General features: G+C 41.4%; 1 protein-coding gene across 11 annotated transcripts in view; it reads left to right on the forward strand.

Moving 5' to 3' along the window:
* map4k3a (mitogen-activated protein kinase kinase kinase kinase 3a) overlaps nucleotides 1-23,180 on the forward strand; it is a 279,053-nt gene that overhangs the window by 95,902 nt on the left and 159,971 nt on the right. For all 11 annotated transcript variants that reach the window (XM_078556672.1, XM_078556674.1, XM_078556676.1 and 8 more), the window contains exon 3: nucleotides 14,992-15,082. In XM_078556672.1, coding sequence (XP_078412798.1) covers nucleotides 14,992-15,082 — 91 coding nt within the window. The remainder of the gene's footprint in view (nucleotides 1-14,991; nucleotides 15,083-23,180) is intronic.

A 23,180-nucleotide genomic window follows, 5' to 3' on the forward strand; every position in this document is an offset into this window, starting at 1 on the left:
AGCCTGCCTTTTGATTTTTCCTACCAAAGTGCATGACCTCACACTTTCCTACATTAAACTCCATTGCCAAGTTTTTGCCCACTCACTCAAACTATCTGTATCTCCTTGCAGATTCCTTATGTGCTCATCATAGCATGCCCTCCCTGCTATTTTTGTATTGTCAGCAAATGTGGATACATTACACTCTGCTCCCTCCTCCATGTCATTTAACATAGGTAGCAAATAATTGAGGCCCTAGGACTGACCTTTGTGGCACCCCACTAATTACGTCTTTTCAACCTGAAGAAGACCCATTAATCCTGACTCTCTGTCGTCTGTGTTAACCAATCCTCAATCCATGCTAATACCTTACCCCGAATACCGTGAGCTCCTATCTTGTGCAATAACCTTTTATGTGGCACTTTATTGAATGTCTTCTGGAAATCCAAATACACTACATCTACCGGTTCCCCTTTATCAACTTTGCTTGTTATATCCTCAAAGAACTTCAGCAAATTTGTCAAACATGATTTCCCTTTCACAAAACCATGTTGACTCTGTTTGATTGTGTTAAGCTTTTCTAAATGTCCTGCTACTTCCTTAATAATGGACTCTAGCATCTTCCCAACGACAGATGTTAGGCTGACTGGCCTATAGTTTCCTGCTTTTTGTCTCCCTCCCTTCTTGAATGGGGCGTCATATTCATGGCTTTCCAATCCGCTGGGATCCTCCTGGAATCCAGTGAGTTCGGGAATATTTCGACAAATGCCTCCACTATCTCTGCAGCCACTTCCTTTAAAACCCCTGGATGCAGGCCATCTTGTCTGCAGCCAGACTTGTCTGCCTTGAGTCCCATTTTCTCTCATACTTTGTCCCTTGTGATAGAGACTGTTACAAGGTCTTTCCACCCATTAACTCCTTGCTTATCTGATTTCTTTGGGATGTTTATAGTGTCCTCCACCATGAAGACTGATGCAAAATATTGGTTTAAATTATCTGCCATTTCCCTGTTCCCCGTTAATTCTCCAGTCGCATCCTCCAAGGGCCCCATGCTCACTTTAGCATGTACCCGTATAAGCGCTTGCTGTTTGTTTTTATATTTCTTGCCAATTTACTTTCATAATCAATTTTCTCCCTCTTTATTAGCTTTTTTAGTCAAAAATTTCCAAACCTCTGGCCTACCATTAGTTTTCATCACTTTGTATGCCTTAGTTTTTGATTGGATACTCTCCTTGACCGCCTTTGTTAACCATGGTGGTTCATGCTTCTCATCGAGTTCTTCTTTTTGACCGGGATAAATTTTTGCTGAACGTTATGATATATCTGCTTAAATGTCTGCCACAGCTCATCCACTGACCTTCCCCGTATCTATTTTCCCAGCCCGCTTTAGACAATTCTTTCTTCGTACCTCTGTAATTGCCCTTATTTAAGTTGAGGTCACTGGTTTGAGATCCGAGTTGCTCAGCCTTAAACTGAATTTGAAATTCTACCATATTGTGATCGTTACCCCCTAGAGGATCCTTAACTAAGAAATCTCTTATTAATCCTACCTCATTACACATTACTAGATTTAAAATAGCCTGTTCCCGGGTAGGTTCTGCAATGTATCTAAGAAACAATCCCTGATGCACTCTACAAATTCGTATTCCATGTTACCCCTGCCAATCTGATTTGTCCAGGCAATATGCAGAATAAAATCACCCATGACAATTGTAGCGCCCTTCTTACATGCTTTCATTATTTCCCGATTTATACTTTGTCTTACAGTGAGATGACTCCCACCCGTGACTACTTCCCCATGCTATTCCTTATTTCCACCCAAACTGATTCCACATCACGATCAGTTGCACCTATATCACTACTCACCAACGCACTGATACCTTTCTTTATTAAGAAAGCTACCCCACCTCCTTTTCCTTTTTGCCTATTTTTCCGGAACGTTGAATGCCCTTGAATATTGAGTTCCCAGTCTTGATGACCCTGCAACCATGTTTCTGTAACAGCTATCAAGTCATATTCATTTATTTCTATTTGTGCTGTCAACTCGTCCAACTTGTTAAAAATGCTGCGTGCATTCAGATAAAGAGCTTTAAGCTTTGACTTTTTACCATTATTACTCATTCTGGTCTAATTTCTGCTACACTCTTTTGCTTATATTTTCTGCCCCTTCCAGTCACACTTTGATTATCGCTCGTCTCTTCACTACCCTGCACCTCTGCTGTCTCGTTTATTTTTGACTTTTAAAACTTCCCTTCAATTGACGCGCCCCCCCCCCCCCCACCCCCCCTAGTTATACAATTCGCCAGGACACTGGTCTCAGCATGGTTCAAATGAAGCCTGTCCCAACGGAACAATGGTTACTGTGCATGTGAGCGAATGCATGGAATGTAGTAAATAAGACGGGCAAGTTACAAGCGCAGATTGCCACGTTGAAATATGATGATGTGACTATAACCAAGACTTGGCTCAAAGAAGGGCAGGACTAGTTGTTAAATATTTCTGGTTACAAGGTGTTCAGAAAGGGAAGGAAGAAAAGGGGTGGGGTGGCGGTATTGATAAAGGAGAGCATTGCAGTGTTTGGGAAAAAGGATGTCCCAGAGGGATCAAGGACAGAATCTATTTGGTTAGAATTCAAGAATAAAAAAGGTGTAACCCATAGGCCAGCAGCAAGTGGGAAAGATGTAGAGGAACAAATTTGCTAAGAAGTTACGGAGCGGTGCAAAAATTCTCGAGTACTTACGATGGAGGCTTTACTATCCCGGTATATATTTGGATAGTTAGTAATGTAACGGGTGGAAAGGGGCAAGAGGTCCTAGAGTGTGTTGTGGAAAATTTTCTTCAGAATTTTTCCAGCCCAACGAAGAATGAGGCACAGCTAGACCTGGTTCTTGGAAACGAGGTGGGCCAAGAAGTTAATGTCGGTAGGACAACATTTAGAGGGCAGTGATCATAGGTTGACAATGGAAAAGGACAGAAAACAGTTCAGAGTAAGAAAAATTAACTGGGGGAAGCCAACTTTAATGTGGTAAGAATGGATCTGGGCAAATAAATTGGAGTGGTAGCTGATCAATGGACTACTTTCAAAGAAGAGATGATTCGGGCACAGTCAAAATACATTCCCTCAACAGAAAGGTAGCCAAATGAATCTGGAGCTCCCTGGATGACAAAAGAGATAGGAATTAAGATAAAGAAGAAAAAGAATGTTCATGACAGGTGCCAGATAGAAAATACAATTGAAAGTCAAGCTGAATACAGAAGATTCAGAGGAGAGGTGAAGAAGCAAATAAGCGAAGCAAAGAGGGAGTATGAAAAGAGACTGGCAGCTAGCATAAAAGGGAATCCCAAAGTCTTCCACAGCTGCATACATAATAAAAGGGTGGTAAAAGGAGGAGTAGGGCCTATTGGGGACCAAATAGGGATTTACACATGGAGGGGCAGGGCATAGCTTAGGTACTAAATAAATATTTTGTATCTGTCTTTACCAAGGATAAAGATGCTACCCGGGCCATGGTAAAAGATGAGGTAATTCAGACACTAGATGGGTTTAAAATTGACGAGGAGGTGATATTGGATAGGTTATCTGTACTTAAAGTTGATAAGGCACCAGGACCAGATGAGATGCATCCAAGGATATTGAGGGAAGTGAGTGTGGAAATTGCAGATTTTTCAGTCTTCCTTAGACTCAGGGGTGGTCCCAGAGGACTGGAGAATTGCAGAGTTACACCCTTGTTCAAAAAAGGGTGTAGGGGTAAGCCCAGCAATTACAGGCCAATCAGTTTAATTTTGGTGGTGGGGAAACTTCTCGAGGCAGTAATTCGGGACAAAATTAATAGTTACACAGCCAAATGTGGGTTAATTAAGGAAAGTTGGCATGGATTTCTTAAGGGGAAACCATGTTTGGTTAACTTGCTTGAGTTTTTTGAGGAGGTAACAGATGGTTGATGAGCGCAATGCCGTTGATGTGGTGTATGTGGACTTTCAAAGGCATTTGATACAGTGCCACACAAATTTGTGAGCAAAGTTATAGCTTGGGGAATGAAGGGGATGGTGGCAATACAGATACGGAATTGGCTGAACGACAGGAAATGGAGGGTAGTAGTTAATGGATGTTTTTCATGCTGGAGGAAGGTTAGTAGTGGAGTTCCCTAGGGGTCATTGTTGGGACCCTTGCTTTTCCTGATATATATTAATGCTCTAGACCTAGACCAGGGCAGAATTTCAAAGCTTGCGGAATGTACAAAACTTGGAAGAATTATGAGATGTGAGGAGGATAGTGTAGAACTTCCAAGGGACACAGACAAGTTGGTGGAATGGGCAGATTAAGTTCTATGTAAAGGAGTGTGAGGTGATTCAATTTGGTAGGAAGAACATGGAGAGATGATAAAAAAAAAGGGTACAACTCTAAAGGGTGTGGAGGAGCAGAGGGACCTGGGTGTATATGTGCATAAATCATTGAAGGTGGCAGGACAGGTTGAGAGAGCAGTTAATAAAGCATACAGCATCTTGGGCTTTTAGTAATAGGGGCGTGGAGTACAAGAGCAGCAAAATTATGTTGAATTTGTATAAGTCATTAGTTCGGCCTCAGCTGGAGTATTGCATAGAGTTCTGGGTGCCGCACTTTATGAAGGATGTGATGGTGTTGGAGAGGGTGCAGATTAGGTTCACAAGAATGATTTCAGGGATGAGGAACTTCAGTTATGAAGATCAATTGGAGAAGTTGGGTCTGTTTTACTTTGGGAAAAGAAGGTTGAGAGGAGGTTTGATAGAGGTATTCAAAATCATGAGAGGCCTGGACAGAGTAGTTAGGGAGAAACTGTTCCCACTTGTGAAAGAATCGGGAATGAGAGGGCATAGATTAAAAGAAGCACAAGTGATATGAGGCAAAACTTTTTTATGCAGCGTGTGGTTAGGGCCTGGAATGCACTGCATGAGAATGTGGTGGAGGCAGGTTCAATTGAATCTGTTATCTGAAAAGGAAGAATGTGCAAGGTTATGGGGAGAAGGTGGGGGAATGGCAGTAGGCAAGTTACTCATTCGGAGAGCTGGTGCTGACGCAATAATATAATTGGCCTCCTTCTGCACCGTAACAATTCTGTAATTCTTTAACATGTTTGTGTTGGCTGTCTCTTATTAACCCAACTCCAACTGAGAATTAATTTTATCCATGACAATGGTCTCTAGTAGATTTTTTCCACTTATTATCTTTTGACTTATTAGCCTGTGTTTAGCAGGCTTATCACTCTCTAATTTTTGGAACAGGGGTGTAGCATTTGAAATATTCATGACCTCTGGCACTATCCCTGTATCTGTGGAGATTTGAAAGGTTATTGCCCGAGCTTCCGCTATTTCTCTATCCTAAGTTCACTCAGCAAAGTCAGATGCATTCTATTTAGACTGGGTAATGTTAACTTCTAAAAGACTGGGGAATGGATCTAGGTGAGTTACTCTTACAGGGAGCTGGCATGGACATGACAAGCTGAATGACCTCCTTCAGTGCTGTAACTGTTTTATGATTGTATTATTACCTCCAACACTTCTCTGACTATCAGAAGCTTGTACTATTTCAGTTTCTTCTCGTCTGGCAACCGTGATAGACCAATGTGTGGATCCCTTTCAGCCGAGTCACGCATACTCACCCAGGTGCATGTATCTGCACTGGTGCTAGGTGCTGCGGAAGGATGTGACCATGTGTCTTCTGAGGCTTCCTTCTCCCCCTCCTCAGAGGGTAACATTGGTCCTTTAGAGCTGATGGCTGCAACTGCTGAGGTTTCACCTGTGGTGGAAATGAGCATGGATTGTGATGGGCACCATCATTTGAGGTGACTTCACAGAAATATGCTTCTCTCTGACGTGCACATGCACACAAACACTCACCTTTAGAAAATGGTAACCAGGGTTTAAACCCCAGCCCCTTAGAGATTGAGACACATTCCTCCCCATATGCTGAAAGCTGCCAAAGTCACAAACATCAATGAATGCTCCCTCCCTGTCCCCTTCCTCAATTTAGCCCCATGCTCCTTCAGCACAGCCTTTTACAGGAGAGAGCTATTGGCTCAGGGAATCTCGTCATCCTGGGCTGTCCTCCAACCCTCCATGGCCAGTGGTCTGACATCCTTGCTTGCCAGATCCCGTATTTCCTCCTCTACAGGAGTTAAAATGGCAACGTTTTGGCTCCCCTCCTTTGTTCCTTGCCCTCTTGTGGGTACTATATGTACCCTTTTCCCCTGCAAAGGAAAAGGGACATTTGCATTGTCTGTGGCCAGCATTTCCCAATGATCCTTGCAAAATATCTAAGGTCTTGGACTTCAGTACTATCTGTCTCTTCCACACCTGCCCCTTGGCCCCCACCAAAGAATCATGAAGTGTGGCATGTCTGCTTCATACCATCTTCCATCTTGGGTCAGACACTACCAATCCTGCACTTGACAGACATTGCACCCTCTCATATAGATCCATCTGCAAAATGGTTGCACACTCACCTTGGCCAACTGTAAGAGGTCATTCAGCCTCTTACAGCACTGCAACCAAGCCCTTTCAATGACCGGACAGCTGCTGACCTCCTCTGCAACCACCATCCAGGTCGCTTCGGCTGGCAGGGACGTTTCCTCTTTCTATTGCCTGACATGAGGACCTCAATCCAATCACTCTCAGCCTGGAGGAGAACTTGTAGGAAGCCATCTTCGAACCATGAGGCCGTCCTTGGTCTGGACCCCTCCATTTGCCCTACCTTCATTCTTTGTTGCAGCTGAAGATGTGACAGTGCTTCAAACTGTGCAGGTTGAGTTCCCTCTTCTGTGGAGAGACAAATAGAGTTAAAGAATTTGAGTCTTTTTCAGAAGGAGCAAAAGAGAAAAGTTTCATGTAGTGATTGGTTGTGGTTTGGAATGCACTGCCTGAGAGTGTGGTGGAGGCAGGTTCAGTTGAAGCATTCAAAAGGAAATTAGATTGTTATCTGTAAAGGAAGAATGTGCAGGGTTATTGGGAGAAGGTGGGAGACTGGCACTAAGTGAATTGCTCTATCAGAGAGCCGGTGCAGGCGCAATGGGCCTAATGGCCTCCTGTGCTATAACTATTCTGTGATTCTTTAGTTCTAAGATAACTTTCTTTCCTTTCTTCTCTTGCACTGCAAGTTTTCTGTGTTTTATTCAATAAAGGCTTCCACCTTCACCAGGTAATATACATTTGACCCTGTTATTACCAAACTAGTGGCATTATATTTCCTTCATGAAAAAACATATTAGCATTATCTTTTACTTGAGCTGGTGGTGACTCTGCAGGTATGTGGATTAGTTGAAATCTGACTTTCTCTTCTCTTACCAACTCCCCAATATGAGACTGGTATCAATGGATTAAATAAAATGAATAAAAAGTCATGATGGGAAGAATTTTATCAGGCAGCGGGGAGCTGGTAAAATTATGGGGTGCAGGCTTGGATTGGACCTCTGACGTAGTTCCGCCATCAGGGCATTTTAATGATGGTGGCACCAGCCTGCAACAGGCTTGCAAGGAGGTGGGAAGCAAATTTAAAAAGAAATGGCCATTAATGCCCTCCCCGCTCCAATGGGTGGGGAGGCCACCAGCTGAATGCAGGCGGTCTCCCAATGGTAGCCTGGAGTTAAGTATTTTTTCATTCAAAGAGGGGGCTGCGGGCAAAGAAGGCAGCCCCCATAGCCCCTGCAATTCAGTCAGAGGAGTTTTCCCCTCCATCAATATGTTTTATAAGTTTTTGAGTTTCTTTGGCTTACCGTGTGCAGAGCCCCTGCACACCTCAGCAGTGGCCACCTCTCCTCGTGACGCTGCTGAGCTGTGAGCCCTTTGATTGCAGAGGACGGCAAACCCGGTGGTAGCTTATTCATGAATTGCCATTGATAAAATTGAGGGGAAACTGCCCCGCGCCCCCCCCCCCCCCCCCCCCCCCCCCCACCCCCCCCCCACCCCCACCACCACCACCACCACCGCCACCACCACCACCACCACCACCACCACCGCCGCCAAGAGCACATTTGAGACCCGGATTTGTGCCTGATGTCAGGTACCCTCTTTTAAAGGTAAAATTCTGCCTGATGCAAAAGTTAATTTGTTAGTGCGATCAGCTTTAATGGATTTAATTGCCTTTACTTATTCCTTATTTTTATTATTTTGGGCTGTATTTATAGCATGATGCAAAACCTTTCAGACAGAAAGAGGACCAAAATTTGTGGGCCTTGCATTTTCCAATGAGTTAGATTTACATATTTTTTTAAGTTACTGTGGTGTTGAAACAACCGTGAAGTAGCCCAGAGAGGGGAAAAATCAGTTAAGGGCTCCATTTCCAACTATATTTTGTGACTTTTGGAAAGTGCACTTTTTGGATAAACAGAATTTTATCTATGACAGCCTCTGTGCTTAAATAGCCTAGCTCTGGTGCTCCTAAACTACAGCCACAGGCCATGTGTGGCCCATGAAATGTCTGTCCCTTGACTTCCTGTAGTCAGCTCTTAATTACACTAGATTTCTTATGATGGATTTGCCTGCTTGATTTGATTGGTTTGGCAGTCTGGAAAGATCTATTCTTGGTACTGTTCTCTTTTTGAGGGGTTTAGGCAAATGTTCTATGACACTGTGAAATGTTGCATGAGAATGACTATGATTGCTTCAGTGTATAAACCAGACAAGTTAAAAGAGTTATAGATGTTTACTTCAGTGAACCAAAAATGAAGTGGCAACAGCATTGAATTGTGCAACAATGCAAACCATTCACTGAAGGAGAGTTTGTTGGGCAATGTTAGGTTACGATCAACTGCTTGTCCCTAAGCCATGATACAAACTTAAATCTCTGATCATGAATACCATTAAGAAGTGAATCTAAGACATGGCAACTGATCTCCATGAGCAACTTGAACACAAGCCCGACTTTTTTCTTTTTTGCCCCCCGTAGCCATGGGTGAAAATATAGATCCCAGTAACATTTTGTCAGTTCATTTATGTGGAAGCAACAATAGATATGAAGTCTTTTCATTCCACTGGAGCAGTATATATTTCACAGAGAAATTAAATGAAATTAGCAATAAGTGATGCCTGAAAAAGAATAGCTGACATAACCAGCATTCCAAACATGACTGAAGATGGGAGGTGGGGGGGTGGGGCAGAACAGGTGATGGGGAAGTATAGAGTCAATAAGTCTAATAAAGAGCATTGCTTCTGAAATGGCAGGCAGTATCAATTTGAAGACTTGCCATTTCATCTTGTGTCATGTCTAAAGATGCTGTCAAATGGAAACTAATTCATGTTCAGTGCTATTTAGAATGCTGAGATATGTGCCTTAGAATGTTGTCATTTTTTTTGAAGAAATAGAGAAAGCTTTGTTGGAGGTCAAGATATGGCTTTTGGGAAAAAAATCATTGAAGCTTCAATATACTATTGTAACAAGATGATTTGTCATGAATTGCATTTGTAGTTTTTGATTTAAGTGAGCCACTAAAACAGTTTGCATATTTCGTATTCTGTTTACAAAAGGACCTTGAGGCACCATCAGAACAAAGTGAGCTAAATAAGGGATATATTGCTGCAAGTGAAAGATTGTCACATAGGTTGTTGCTTACAGAATCTGCAACTTAGATTGTTGAAATGTTGGTGCTTCTAATTATAACATAGCTTCCTTCAAGGGACACTGTTCCACTATAGCATTATGTAAAACTCAATTCTTCCAAAATCGTACACCAACTGACTTCTACTGTTAATAATACCTGATGAATTCTGCCTGTGATGCTATAGAAGTGTTATGTCTTGTGTGCATTTCACATCATACAGCACACTCAAATTACTTTTGCCACACTTTTTCAAAAAAAAGAGATCAATATAAAGGAACTAGCCTGGAATGCAGAATACTATCACCATAGTACCTGTGGCCTGTGAATCGGCCTTTTGACTTTCCCATAAGCAAAACCGGGGTTCTGATGTTCAGGTTGAATGGCACTTGCCATACTGAGTGAACTCACCAGGATTTACTTCACATCAAATCGAGACACACCTTTACTTCAGCAACAGAGTTAATACGTTGTGCTTGTGAACCATGCTGTTCCCATCCACACAAAACAGCTCTGGCTTCCCATGAGTATCTGTACAATCTGCTGCAGACAACATACTGAGTTTTGCATTTGCTGCAATTTTTAAAAATGGGAAAGAAGCTAGTTACAGTACTTGATGCTGTTGACCTGAAGCTGAAAGTGATGAACATCACAAATTGCAAAGCCTCTGATCAGACAATTTAATACTCAGTAGCCTGAACTTTGTTTTCTTAATGATTAGGCTTTATTTCCTTAAAGGAATGCAGCTCCAACTTAACAGAAACAACTGCATTTCATGGTATAAAAGCATCTCTTATTAAACGGCATATTCTCTGACATACTGTGAGCAATATCACAGTAAATTTGGTAGTAATATATTCCAACTAATATTTTGCAACTTGAATCTAACCAGTTCCATCAAACAACGAGGCCACCCTTAGGTTCGTGACTGAGTAGTATGCCTATGATTTCTACCAGTCTCAGTATCAGCCATGAAAAGAGGAATTGGGGCAGATTTCAGGCAAATGGGAATATACAGCTGCAGCTCCTTATGGTGTTTGGTTTTCTAGATTTGCTGGCCTAGAGAAAACAAAGCAGCATACTTCATTTTTTGTGCAAAGGCATGGGTAAATAATACTTTACAAAATCTAGTATTGGTCATGCTAGCATATTAATGACTTTTACCGATCACTGCGTTTGTATCATCTAGTAGTTTTACCCACCCTAGTTATACCTACACTGTGTTGATTTTCATTGTTATGTGATTAGACTTTGCAGCTGGCAGCATGCGCTGTTCACTGGAGCATATGAGAAAGCTGTTGCTGCTCTAACTTGTATTGTGTAAACTGAGTACAGATTGTAGCCAGTAAGTGTGGAATGTTTATGGATATGTGAATAGTTGTCATATTTTTCACTTAATCCCTGGAATTTATGTGAATAGTTTTTACATTTTTCACTTAATCCCTGGAATTTATGTAATGTATTGTATTTGAAGTCTGTGAATTGTACTTTGAACTAACACTACAGGTACCTAATGGGAACAGAATGAACGTTGCGGTCCATTTTTTTTTATATAGGTGTTCATGGTAAAGCTTTTAGTAAATCATTCTTAAAGCTGCATGTCCAACAGCTTTTATTTTCCTTGCTCCGCTGGAAAGAGGGTGGGTGGGGCACTGGTTAGAAGGTTGTGTTCCACTGATTGTGGCAGTGTAGCTGATAACTCCATTGCCAAGAGCTGAACTGAATCATATAGACATGGCAGGTCTTGGATTTGACACCTTGGATTTAACTCATTTCAGCTGGAGTGGAGGTAGGGTTATTGCATTAGGCTGATTTACCCTTTGATGAGGCAGTGGGAAAAGATCAGCTAGGAAATTTTGTTTCTCATCAGTATCTACCGATTGTCCCAGGAAATTTCACACGTGGACATAACCAGGCTTGGGTCAGGACTCTCACACAAAATGTTAACACAATTCCCATAGAGACTGATTTAAAAAGAGGAATCCACACAACGCCAATCGAAAGAGACAGATGGGCAAGATTTCACTTCAAGACTTTTATTGTAACAAAAACTAAAATCAACATAGGTTAAGCATGAATTAACAGGCAGCTGATGCATCAAACTAAAGAAAAAGGTTTGTTTTGCAGTAACTAACGCAACCGAAATATGCCTTACAAAATTTACTGTACACCACACTTCTGGCAGGTATGTAGCATTAAAGGAGCAGTTCAAAGTCACTCCCACCTCCAGCAGAGGTTCCTGCTATGCCAGGTCAAAACTTCCAGTATCCTTCGACAGTTGTTTCATTCCACCTGAGTATTCCAGATTTGATTGTCACCAGCAAGGCACACCTCGATAGCTTCCATTTCCTAAAGCTTCAAGATCTCTGTGTGTTCTGTTCCCTTCCTTTTGAACAGAAACGGAACTCTTAAGAGCACCCTGCTTGGTCTTTAAAGCAAATAGTCTTCCCTGCTTCTCCACAGCAGTAGCTTTTATCCCTGCACAGCTTTTCTTCTGTTCTGTGAAATTCTGTCAGAGGTGCTAAAACTACTGCTCGATACCTCGATGAGTCCCTATTTGAGTTTCTCTCCCACGTCACCATTGAAATCATGTAGGCACTGCTTAGAACTGAGGTGTTTACCAGGAATTCACCACTGCCCCAGGCCTTCAGAGCTTTTCTGTTTTACTTTTAAAGGGGACATTTTAAAACATAATTGGCTTGTAAAGTTCACTGTTCATGGCAATGCCTACTGGACAAGACAAGGTATCAGGCATCTGTGGAAGAATACCCCAACATGAGTCACTTCCTTCAGGTATGGAGGGGAGATTCAAATGAGTGTGCTTTTATCCCTTCAGAGTAACAGAGGTCAAAAGAAGCATGTAGGCTGCAGTGCTATCTGTTCAGTTTGAAAAAACATCATCAAGTTTGTCTAAAATATATCACTGGATTTTGTGCCTATGTGATGTCTATCTCCAAACCTACTTATGTTTCACTAGTGTTCTGGCTTGTATCAACTAAAATATAAATCTCTGAGCAAGATGAAAGAATGCTACATAGAAACCACAGCACTGGAGGTAATTGCTTCCCCTTAGTTGTTCCACCTCCGTAAAATTGCTTCAACACATCTGCTAAAACTGTTGTTCATGTTTTTGTTATCTCCTTAACTCAAATATTTCAGTGCCCTCCTGGCTGGTACCTCATCTTTCATATTAATAAACTTTGAACTCATCCAAAACTCTACTACCTCTAAATCACATCCAGTCCTGGTCACTCATCACCCCTGTGTTCAGTGAACCACATTGGTCTCGGTCACTGACGCCTCCAATCCAGCCCTATAATCCTCAGATCTCTGCACACCTCTAATTCTGGCTTCTCAAGTGTCCCTCACTTCCTTCACCCCACAATCAGTGACTCTGCCTTCCTTCAGCCCCAGTGCTGTGATTTTTTTGTAGCATTCTTTCATCTTACTCAGAGATTTATATTTTAGTTGATGCAAACCAGAACACTAGTGAAACATAAGTAGGTTTGGAGATAGACATCATGTAGGCACAAAACCCAGTGATATATTTTAGACAAACTTGATGTTTTTCTTTAAACTGAACAGATAGCACTGCAGCCTACATGCTTCTTTTGACCTCTGTTACTCTGAAGGGATCAAAGCACACACATTTGAATTTCCCCTCCATACCTGAAGAAAGGCCCTAAGCTTTGGAATTCCCTCCCCAAAATTCTCCACTTCTCCATCTCTCCTTTTAAGACACTTCCTAAAATGTAACTCATTAAGCGTTTGATCACCTGTCCTAGTGTTTCCTCTTTTAGCTCAGTATAAATTTTTGTCTGATTACAATCCCATGGAGCACCTTGGATGTTATTATGGTAATGGTTCTTTTTAAATGTATGTTGTTGTGAATCCTTACTGAAAGCAATGAACTGTGATTTCCGGTATATGGTAGAATCAATGCAGGTTCCATAAATGGCAATATCTTTGCAAAACTATTTAGCATTTGTTGCTTTGGAAAATGGATGCTGGTATAATGGAGGGAGGCGATGGCCTAATGGTATTGTTGCAGGACTAGTAATCCAGAGGCCCAGTGTAATCTTCTGGGGACCCAGGTTTGAATCCCACCACGGTAAAATTTGAATTTATTAAAAATCTGGAATTAAAAGTCTAATGATGACCATGAAACCATTGTCGATTGTTGTAAAAACCCATCTGGTTCACTCATGTCTTTTAGGGAAGGAAATCTGCTGTCCTTACCTGGTCTGGCCTACATGTGACTCCAGACCCACAGCAATCTGGTTGACCCTTAAAATGCCCTCTGAACAAAGGCAATTAGGGATGGGCAATAAATGCTGGCCTAGCCAACGACGCCCACATCCCATGAATGAATAAAAAAAATAATGGAATTCCTTTGAGTTTGCCAGAAGTCCATGGCGTTAACAGTTGCTTCAAATGGTTCATTCTCCATTTTCAAAAAGCGTGACCATTAAACAACGATGCACTTTTTGTGGAATAGCAAGAAGACATGTTTATACTTCTCAAGTTGGAAAGGTGTCATATTACTTCAGATTTGCTCCATGTTAAAATGATGCAACAGGGATAGTGCCATTTCCTACAGATAGGCAACCTCTTTTTCCTGGCATGTAACTGGGTTGCAATCTTCCATGCAGCTTGGAGAATATTTATATGCCAACTTTTCACATTCCATTAAGCCTGTCTACCATCACTATCCCCTTTTTTGACCAATCATTGTCAATCAGAATGTTTTTGAGTTGTTGAGACAAGATTATACAAATATCCATTGAAGCAAATTTCAGCATTAAGGAGAGTGACTTTTACTGACACTGTTCTTGTTGGCCATCTATGCTGGTGATAGCTGCTTAACTGTTCATGACACAGAAGGATTTCATTTATTTTGCTCTGGGAGCAGTGGCTTTCAAAACATTTTAAAGACTTTAACATCTAAGTACAAATTACTTAATTTTGAGTCTGATACAAAAATTTACTAATCTAATGAGGGAAGGACATTCATTGAGAACTGTGTTTTCAAGGGTGATTATTATTAATTTCCTTATTATCAGAGGTTTCCTTTAATTTCTGAACATTTTAATTGGTAAGATTTATTAAATGCCAATAATGGTACCATGTATCTTATGAAAACTTTTAAAGATTTTTGCAAAATTTTGCAGTAATATAAGTTCATGTACAACATCAAGTTTAAAGCCTTGTAAAATTAAAGGTGAAACAGAGGCTCATAATGACTGCAATTAACTTGCAAGCCACAAAATCAGTGCTATGGTCTATTAAATCATTTAAAAAGAGCACAAAATTAGCGATGCTGGAAATCAATTGAAGTGCTGTAGCAGCCAGGTCAGTCGCATTTGTGGAGGGAACATACAAGTTAATGCTTCATGTGTGGATCCTTCATCAGAATTAATTTTTTTATTAAATGTTTCCTCCTCAGGTGAAGACTTTGTCATTGTACAGCAGGAGATTATTATGATGAAAGACTGTAAACACTCGAACATAGTTGCATATTTTGGCAGTTACCTCAGGTATGTGTAGTGTTATACTTATTTTACTTATGTATTGTTATGCTTTGTGTACTGGCTGTCTTTAGGAGGTTATACTGTATTAAGCTTTTGTTTATACCTGTATTTACTGAAGTTTTTAATGAGTGAGTTGAGAATAAACACGTATCTTTGATAAGTGGTGACATGTTTTACTTTGACTAGCTAGTTTGTATATATTAGAGCCTGCAAATATTTTTGTTGCCATTGTGCTGTTTCCTTTAAGAACTTCAGTTTCAAGTTTGTGCTTGTTCAACAACAATTTGTCTTTACATAGAATCTTTAACATAACTGTCCCAAAGCAGCTCACGAATAAAGTGAATTGGGGAAATTGGCACATACCAATGAAAAGAAAGCTTAGAGTGACCGAAAGCTTTGTAGAAGATTTTAAAATGTGAGGGGTAGGCATTTGGGGGAAGCATGCAGAGACTAGTGCTGGTAGTGCCCCTAATGTAGGGGTGAAGTTGGGAGAAGGTGGGGGTGGGGTAAGGGACGAAATGTAGTTTGCCCAGAAGTTTGCCATCAAAGGTACAAAGTATTTGGAAAAAGATATGAGCATGAAGGAAATTGATGTTGAATGGGTTGAGGTATTAATCCATCTTGTAGATAAGAGAATTTGAAACTTGATACACTGAGGGATGGTGTACAAGTGTAGATGAGTGAGGATGCATCAAAAGATATAGGCAGCTGAGTTTTGGGCAAGTTGGAGTTTACAAAGAATGCATTGGAGTAGTAGCATCTGGATGTGACACAGACATGTACAAAAGTTTCAACAAGTGTCCACATCGACCCAAATCACAATGTTACAGAGTTGCAAATACGCAGTGATTGATATGGTTGGGGTCTGAAGCTCAATTGGTGTCCCGTAGAACCCTGAAGATTGTGAATGACCCCGTTTAGCTTGAGCCATTGGATAAGAATAGGAACAGAGTCGGTGGTAAGGGAGAATGGCTTATGATTGGGCTAAAGGCAGAGGAGTTGGCCTTCCCAATTTCAAACTGGATGAAGTTGCTGTGCGTGATTTGATGCTGTACAGCACATAAGTGTTCAAGAGTAATGGCAGAGAGTTGGATTAAGTTATTGAAGGGAGCCTGTAGCTTAGGAAGAGTAGTGGGCCGATCATTCAACTCTGGAAGTGATGGTGCAGGGGTGGAAAGAAAAGCCATTGCTGAACATGCACATTTAGATAATTAGGAATGGAACCATGGAGCTGGATGACAAAGGAAAGGCATTGGAAGCAAATGGCATGGCCATATTCTGTGGAAAGGTTGAGAGAGACTAGGAAGGGTAGTGCACTGTGGTCACAGTCAGCCGATATATTTTGTTACTTTAGCTAGGGAAGTCTTGAGTTTTGGGTCAAAATTGCAAAAATTGGATTAAAGGTTAGAGTTACAGGAGAGATGGCCAGGGAGTTGAGAGGCAATCACACAATGGAAGACCTATCCGAGGGAAGGAAGCTTGGAAATGGGTTGATGGAGCAGATGAATGGACTGAGGGTAGTTTTTTTTTGAGAAAGGATAATGATTTTGAAAGGCAGAAGAGTGATGCTTGAGGAAAAGGACCCAGTGATGATGCCAGCTAGCTTGGGGATCAGGAATGGTAGTTGTGGTCAGGAGTTGGGTGTAGAGGGCATCAAAGGGCCTTATAGAAATGAAGTTGGATAGGGCACTAAGGAAGATGCGAACAAAGTGCAGAACAATATGGGTTAAGGACCAGAGTGAGCAGGAAATTGGAAAGAGATCAGGCCAGGGCAACGGCTGAGAACAGCAGCATATAATGGTCTAGTTATGAAGAGAGAAAGAAATCCGAAGAGTTTTTCATGTTTGATGTTTGGGGGACGAGGATATTTTTTATGGATGCAGTTGTTTTAAAATCTGTACAGTGCATTATTTTCTTCTTTATTTTGACTGGAGCCTACATTTTACTGTTTAATCAACCTGACAATTGTACTTCTAAATTCAAAGACCATTGATTTGTGCATATATAAAGTAATATCTGGTAGAGTAATGGGGAGTACAGTAGGCTTTGGTACTGGACTAGCCACCCAGAATTCAAGAGTTCAAATCCGCCATGATGAAATTGGATTTGGTAAGTCTGGAAATTTATAGAATAGAAAATTTCCCGAAACTTGCTGGATTTTCACTGAAGGTTCAGGGAGGGGTCTGTCACCCCTATTGGTCTGACAACCATATAATTCTAGTCTCATGATATGTGGTTAATGTTTCATGAACTCAGGAAAACTAAGGATTGTTAAATACTGCTTTTCCAGTGTCACTCATCCCAAAATTAGGATGGGCATAAACTGTTGTCAGTAATAACTGGTATACTTGAAACAAATATGGTAAAGAGATTTTTGGAATGAGCAGCACCCATAGTCCCAGTGGTGACACCTGACCAAACTATACATATTTGTGGGGACTATATATAAATTGACCCTGAACAAGGCAGCCAAACTAGATAAATATCCTTTTCTGAGGATAGACGACTTGTATGCAAAGCTAGCTGGAAGCAAATCCTATACCAAACTGGACATGAGCCATGCATACCAACAGTTACAGCTGGATGGCATGTCTAGAGGGTATGTAACCATCAACATGTGCAAGGGTCTGTACCAATATACTCGCCTACCCTTTGGAGGATCAGCGGGACCTTGGTGTACATGTCCATAGATCCCTGAAGGCAGCAGCACAGGTGGATAAGGTGGTTAAAAAGGCATATGGGATACTTGCCTTTATTAGCCGAGGCATAGAATATAAGAGCGGGAAGGTTATGTTGGAGCTGTATAAAATGCTAGCTAAGCCACAGCTGGAGTACCATGTGCAGTCCTGGTCGCCACATTATAGGAAGGATGTGATTGCACTGGAGAGGGTGCAAAGGAGATTCACCAGGATGTTGCCTAGCTGGAGCATTTCAGCTATGAAGAGAGACTGGTTAAGTTAGGGTTGTTTTCCTTAGAGCAGAGAAGGCTGAGGGGGGACTTGATAGAGGTATACAAAATTGAGGGCCATAGATGGGGTAGATAGGAAGGAACTTTTCCCCTTAGCGGAGTTGTCAATAATCGGGGCATAGATTTAAGGTAAGGGGCAGGAGGCTTAGAGGAGATTCGAGGAAAAGGTTTTTCACCCAGAGAGTGGTTGGAATCTGGAACACACTGCCTGAGGGGGTAGTAGAGGCGGGAACCCTCAACATTTCAGAAGTATTTAGATAAGTACTTGAAATGCCATCACATACAGGGCTGTGAGCCAAGTGCTGGAAAATGGGATTAGAATAGATGGGTGCTTGATGCCAGCACAGACATGATGGGCCGAAGGGCCTGTTTCTGTGCTGTATAACTCTATGACTCTATTACCAGTGCTCCCAAGTAGTCCCCCAGCCAGCTCTAATGTCACCAGACAAAAAAAATTTGCACTTTTATTATTCTAGGTTCTGGGATTTTTGCTAGTGTTCCCGAGACCTCTTTTTCCAATGGTACTGGAACCTTTTGAGCCTCCATTGTATGCTTCCATATCCTGGGAGTGCACTTCAAAGTAATGCTAGATCCTGAGACCCTGTACCTGAACTTCCCCCTAATGCTGCTTTTTCTTTAGGAGCAGGAGTAGGCCACTCGGCCCCTCGAGCCTGCTCCGCCATTCAGTAAGATCATGACTGAAATGAATGTAAACTCAACCCCATATTCCTGCTTACCCCCAATAACCTGTCACCCCTTTTTACTTAAGAATCTATCTAGCTTTGCCTTAAATTTATTAAAAGACTGCTTCCACTGTCTTTTGAGGAAGAATTCCAAAGACGCTTAACCCTCTGAGCGGAAAAAATATCTCCTCATCTCTGTCTTAAACGAGCGACCCCTTATTTTTAAACAGTGACCCCTAGTTCTAGATTCTCCCACAAGAGGAAACATCCTCTCCATATCCACCCTGTCAAGCCCCCTTAGGATCTTAAAGGTTTCAATTAAGCCGCCTCTTACTCTTCTAAATTCCAGTGGATACAAGCCTAACCTGTCCAGCCTTTCCTCATAAGACAACCCGCCCATTCCTGGTATTAGTCTAGTAAACCTTCTCTGAACTGCTAACGTATTTACATCTTTCTTTAAATAAGGAGACTGGTACTGTACACAATATTCCTAGATGTGGTCTCACCAACGTCCTGTACAACTGAAGCATAACCTCCCTACTTTTAATATCAATTCTCCTCACGATAATTGATAACATTCTATTAGCTTTCCTAATTACTTGCTGTCCCTGCATACTAATCTTTTGTGGTTCATGCACTAGGACACCCAGATCCCTCTGAATCTCAGAGCTCTGCAATCTCTCACTGTTTAGATAATAAGCCTCTTTTTTATTCTTCTTGCTAAAATGAACGATTTCACATTTTCCCACATTATACTCCATTTGCCAGATTTTTGCCAACGCATGTCACTTTGTAGCCTCCTTATCCTCTTCACAATTTACTTTCCTACCTACCTTTGTGTCGTCAGCAAATTTAGCAACCATTCTTTCGATCCCTTCATCTAAGTCATTTATATAAATTGTAAGAAGTTGAGGCCTCAGCACTGATCCCTGTGGCACACCACTTGTCAAATCCTGCCAACCAGAAAAAGTCCCATTTGTGCCAACTCTGCTTCCTGTTAGCCAGCCAATCTTCTATCCATGCCAAAATGTTACCCCCTACACCATGAGTTTTTATTTTCTGCAATAACCTTTGATGTGGCACTTTATCAAATGCCTTCTGGAAATCTAAGTACTGTACATCTACCAGTTCCCCTTTGTCCACAGCACATGTGACTCCTTCAAAGAACTCCAATAAATTGGTTAAACATGGTTTCCCTTTTACAAAACCATGTTGACTCTGCCTGATTGCCTTGGATTTTTCTAAGTGACCTGCTATAACATCTTTAATAATAGCGTCTCACATTTTCCCTATGACAGATGTTAGACTAACTGGCCTGTAGTTTCCTGCTTTCTGTCTCCCTCCCTTTTTGAATAAAGGAATTACATTTGTTATTTTCCAATCTAATGGAACCTTCCCCAAACCTAGGGAATTTTGGGAAAATTAAGACCAATGCATCAACTATCTCACTAGCCACTTCTTTCAAGACCTTAGGGTGAAATCCATCTGGACCTGGGGATTTGTTACCCTGTAGCTCCAACAATTTGCTTAATACCACTTCCCTGGTGATTGTAATTTTCCCGAGTTTCTCCCTCCCATCCATTTCATAATTTACGATATGTTACTTGTGTCCTCTTGTTATGACACAGCAGTTGGTAAAGGCTGTTATTTAAAATCCCAGAGGGAAACTTTAAACAACTGTCATAACCTATTTTTCAATTGGTATGTTTGAGATGCAGCTCTAAATTCAGGAACAAGACCACCAGTTTCAGAGGTTTTTATATCAAACTAAATGAGACTTTATTAATTTACACCAAATTAAACATATACATGTGGCTACAAATTACTACTATCATAACTTTTTAAAAAATTCCCAAATTAATTTCCACTAAGGCAACAACAACCCATAGACTTTAACCAGACGTCAGGCAAAGCATTTTCACCTTACGAATTCAAAATGAGATTTCTTTCAATTTGGTTCCTTTGCAGACAGTTGGAGGCTTACAGCTACTTTGAGGTTACATGCCTCTGCCTTGCACACACAAACTCCCCTCAGGTTATACCCAGCATTTCTCTTTGAATGTAAATTTTCACTGTATCACCAAGCCCTTTGAACTCCTTTCATATGACCAATTTTATTAGTAATATAAGCATTACTTGGTGTCCCCTAGCTAGGTGCAAGATTTCACTCCCACTCTTGAATGCTCTGTTCAATAAAATGCAAATGTACTCTTTACCTCTCAAAACTAAGATACATCAAAGCACCCAGACTAGCTGGCTTTAATCCACTTAAAACACACACAGACACACCCACAGACTAAACCTCTATTTAAATTTTTTTCCCAATAACATAATATACATTAATAACTCAATGACACCTCTATAATGAAGACTGAAGCAAAATACCTGTTTAATTCAACCTCCATCTCCCTACTTTCCATTATCAATTCCCCAGATCCACTTTTTATAGGACCAACGCTCACTCTTAATTCCTTCCTTATTTAAATATCTATAGAAACTCTTACTATCCATCTTCATATTACTAGCTAGTTTACTCTAATTTTTCCCTCCTTATTAATCTTTTTGTCATCCTTTGCTGTTCTTTATATTCTTTTCAATCTTCTGACCTGCCACCTATCTTTGTGTAATTGTATGCTTTTTCTTTAAGTTTGATACTGTCTTTAACTTTTCTAGTTAACTACGGATGGTGGGCCCTCCCCTTGGACTATTTCTTTCTCATTGGAAATATTCTGTGTATTCTGAAATATCCCTTTAGGTATCTGCCGCTGATCCTCTATCGACCTATCCCTTAACCTTTTTTGCCAATTCACTTTAGCTGGCTCTGCTTTCATGCCCTTATTTAACTTTAAAATACTAGTTTTTGGACGCACTCGTTTCTCGCTCAAAATGAGTGTAAAATTCGATCATATTATGATCGATGGTATGTAGGGGTGCCTTCACTATGAGGTTATAAATTAATCCTATTACTTTGCTCAATATCAGGTCTAATATTGCATGCTCTCTTGTTGGCTCCAGTTTGTGCTGTTCTAAGAAACTAACCACTCCTCATCTACACCACCTTTGCCCATCTGATTTTCCCAGTCAAAATGTGGATTAAAATCCCCCATGATTATTGCTGTACCTTTCTGGCAAGCTCCCATTATCTCTTTTATATTCTGCCCTACCGTGTTGTTACAGTTAGGGGGCCTATACACCACTCCCACAATTGATTTCTTGCCATTATCGTTCCTCATCTCAACCCAAACCCGCTTCTACAACTGGCTTCCTGAATTTAGGTCATCCCTCTCTAATGAGTTAATACCATCGCTAATTAACAGAGCCATGCCTCCATCTTTTCCTAACTTCCTGTCCTTCCTAAATGTCACGTACCCATCAATATTCAGGTCCCAATCTATGTCATCTTGTCACCATGTCTCTGTAATGGCTATCAGATAGTATGTATTTATTTCTATTTGCACTATCTGTTCATCTGCTTTGTTTTGAATGCTACGTACATTTAGATAGAGTCTTTAGTTTTGTCCTTTTATTATTTTTGTAGCATCTAGCCTTATCTGCTGGTTTACTCTTAGAATTTTACTCTCTGTCCCCACTTGTCACAGTCTGTTTATCATTTTCCATATCAATATCTTTCTCTCTTGCCTTGTCTCTACTCTTTGGTTTGCCACACCTTCCCTACTTCTCTAGTTATGCAGCTTGTAAGGACACCAGCCCCAGGATGGGTCAGGTGTAGGCCGTCCCAATGGTACAGATCCCACTTTCCCCAATACTGGTGCCAGTTCCCAAAGAACCGGAACCAACTTCTCCCACACCAGTCTTTGAGCCAGGCATTAATTTCTTTAATCTTATTTGTCCTATGCCAGCTTGCATGTGCCTCAGGTAATAATCCTGAAATTATTATCTTTTGAGGTTCTGCTTAATTTGGTGCTTAGCTCGTTATACTGACTATGCAGAGTCTCCTTCCTCATCCTGCCTATGTCGTTGATACCTACATGGACCGCGACCAGTGGATCCTCACCCTCCCACTGCAAGTTCCCCTCCAGCCCTCCAGCCCTGAGCAGATGTCCTGAACCCTGGCACTGGGCAGGCAGCAAAGTCATCTGGTCTCTCTCATTTTGCTAGAGAACAGTGTCAATCCCCCTCACTATATTGTTCCCTACTACCACTACATTCCTTTTTGCTCACCCTACTTGGGATGGCTTCCTGCACCATGGTGTCATGGTCAGTTTACTCATCCACTCGGCAGCCCCTGCTCTCATCCAAATAAGCTGAGAGAACCTCAAAACTATTGGACAATTGCTGAGGCTCACACACCTACCCTCTGGGTCCCCTTACCTGCCTCACTTGCAGTCACACCCTCCTGTCCCTGGCCACTGATCAAATCAGAAGACCCTATCCTAAGTGGTGTTACTGCCTCCTGGTATAAAGCATCCAGGTAACTTTTACCCCCTCCCTG

Source organism: Cetorhinus maximus, chromosome 14 (genome assembly GCF_964194155.1).
Source record: "Cetorhinus maximus chromosome 14, sCetMax3.hap1.1, whole genome shotgun sequence".
In the NCBI taxonomy this organism is placed as follows: domain Eukaryota; kingdom Metazoa; phylum Chordata; class Chondrichthyes; order Lamniformes; family Cetorhinidae; genus Cetorhinus; species Cetorhinus maximus.